Raw genomic sequence first — 2,394 nt, 5'->3', positions numbered from 1 at the left:
GGGTTCCAGGATGTCCATCACCCTCCTGGCCGTTGTGGGTTCCTTGGGAGTTCCTTGGGGAGAGAATGGTAGAGGAGCGGTGACATAATTTGAGATCATGAATAATGACTTCAGTTGAACATTAATCTGACCTAAGTAAGGGCTCTTTCCTGACAACAGCTGGGTAGGACTATGCTTAGCCCCATTTTACAGATGAAGCTAATAACCTTGAAGGGACCTGACCAAATTCACAGCTAGGTCTGTATATAGAGGCTACCATTCTTCTTTTCTGACCAAACTCTTTCCTCTGCTCCCAAGTCAAGATTCTACTTAGTTCAGTTTTAGGATTTATTTTTAAATTCCCTTTTCAAAGTAACAGAAGATTCATTCTGTAACAGTGTCCATTATAAATAAAAGCCAAAAAACAAAAGTTATGAAAATCCCTGAAGCTGACAACCAATTTCACAAAAGTTGGACTCCTGCAATCCCCTTTCCCATCCCTTCAGCCCCAATAAGTTATTGATAAATATGACCCTCTATAAGGGGGCAGCCCGGTGGCTCAGTGGATTGAGAGCCAAGTCTAGAGACAGGAGGTCCTGAGTTCAAATGTGGACTCAGACACTTCCCAGCTGGGTGACCCTGGGCAAGTCACTTGACCCCCATTGCCCAGTCCTTACCACTCTTCTGCCTTGAAACCAATACACAGTATTTATTCCAAGGCCGAAGGTAAGGGTTTAAAGAAAATGATTCTATAAATAAGGCTGCTTCTCCCAAGCCAGGAGGGAGGAAACATAGCCGCCAAGGAGGGCCAGCTTCAGCTCCACTCTTTGGCCACAGCTATGACAGGTGCCACAGGTGGCCACCCCGGACCCCTTCTTCAGCCACTCTGGATTTGCAGTGTAGAGGTCAGCTTTGGGCTGCCTGGCTGGGCTGGGGAGAAGGGAAGCTAGGTGTGGTCCATCCTAGCCCGCTAATGTCCAGCCCCTTGACTTTGCAGCGCAGGAGCCCCCCAGGTCGCGCTGGGTCATGCGCAGTGGCAAGTTGTAGGGACCAGATCTTCAAAGGGCGTGAGCGTCACCTGCCCATCACTGCCATAATGCATGAGCACTATGGGCTCGTAGGCAGAGGGTGCGCAGCAGGGTGGGCCCACAGCGGCAGGGGACACGCTGTGTAGGCGGGCCTTGAGCTGTGCGTGCAGGCTTGCGGGCCGGTAGTTGTGCGGGCAGGAGCCTTCGCAAAAGCGCATCTCGTATTCGCGCGGCGCCAGCACCCAGTCTGCCCAGCCAAGCTCCTGGAAGGACACGCGCTGCGAGCGAGCGCAGCAGCGGCTCCCGCTGCCCTTTTCGCAGTCCTTATCCGGCTGTAGCGCCCGCACCCTGCGGCTCTTCCTGCCCGCTGGGGCCTGGAACTTGACGCGCAGGCTGGCGCGCGGGACCGGAGGCCGTCGGAGCAGCTCCAGGGCCATGCTGGGAGGCAGAGCCAGGGGCAGCCGCAGCTGGGGCGCAGCGGTCCGGCCTGGTCTGAGCCAGCGTCGCAGCGGCCGCGTCAGGTCGAACCTCAGGCTTTTTGCTTCAGCTTCTAGCGGGAAGGTGAACCCCTCAGTCCGAGGGGGCGGGGAAGGGGGCTGCAGAAACAGCCACAGCTGGGCGCTCATCAGCCGCGGCTTCTCTAGCATCTCCACAGGCAGCGCCTCCCGGTCGAGCAGCAGGTGGAAGCGCAGGTTGGAGGCGTCTCGGCTCAGCTCCACTGTGGAAAGAGGGAGGAAACGGGAAAGGCGTTGGAGGGTTTATCCACTCTGCCCGGGGGTTTCTCCTAGCCGGGTTTCTGCTCCAGGTCCCTTTCCCACAAAGTCACCTGGGGACAGATTTGGCTTCTAATTTCCAATCCGGTTTCTAGACTCAGCCAAGCTTTTCAGCACCCCCACTTTCAGTTCCCCGGTACCTCGGACGTCTGTAAAACTGAGGCAGTGCCCTCCTTCCTTTCTGGCTTTGTACAGTGACCTTAGGATCTCAGGAAGCATCTAGCCGGGCTTCATTTATCCAATCTGAACTTGCTAGTTCGGGATACCTCATAGGGACTCTCAGCATCTCTGCTCCCAGCTCCCAGCCATGAAAAGGGTCCCTGGGGCTCACACAGTGCCAAACTATGGGGCGATTAGGGTCCTGGATAAGGAAGGAGACAGAGACACCTTCTTACTTAAAGACTCCACCTCTAGGCTAAATCTGAGAAGAAAGGTAAGGGAGAGAAGGTGGAAGTTGAGAGAGGGAGCCAAGGGTTAAAAGTTGGGCTCACTGAGAAAATTGTAGGGTACTATGTGTCTCCAAGAGGGTGCTGAGTGGTCTCCAAGATCCCTCACTCTAGCAGAGGCTGCTGCTTCTGCCTCCTTTGTCTGGGTGAGCTGAACGACTGCTCAGT

General features: G+C 55.1%; 1 protein-coding gene across 1 annotated transcript; it reads right to left on the bottom strand.

Moving 5' to 3' along the window:
* Positions 1-744: 744 nt before the first annotated feature.
* LOC107652058 (growth/differentiation factor 15-like) lies at positions 745-1,959 on the bottom strand. Its single transcript, XM_016432678.2, has one exon. The coding sequence runs from the start codon at positions 1,652-1,654 to the stop codon at positions 1,004-1,006; it is 651 nt and encodes a 216-aa protein (XP_016288164.2). The 5' UTR covers positions 1,655-1,959; the 3' UTR covers positions 745-1,003.
* Between the last annotated feature and the right edge of the window lie 435 nt (positions 1,960-2,394).

The sequence above is a fragment of the Monodelphis domestica genome, chromosome 3, assembly GCF_027887165.1.
Source record: "Monodelphis domestica isolate mMonDom1 chromosome 3, mMonDom1.pri, whole genome shotgun sequence".
In the NCBI taxonomy this organism is placed as follows: domain Eukaryota; kingdom Metazoa; phylum Chordata; class Mammalia; order Didelphimorphia; family Didelphidae; genus Monodelphis; species Monodelphis domestica.
This window is presented reverse-complemented; position numbering and strand designations above follow the sequence as displayed.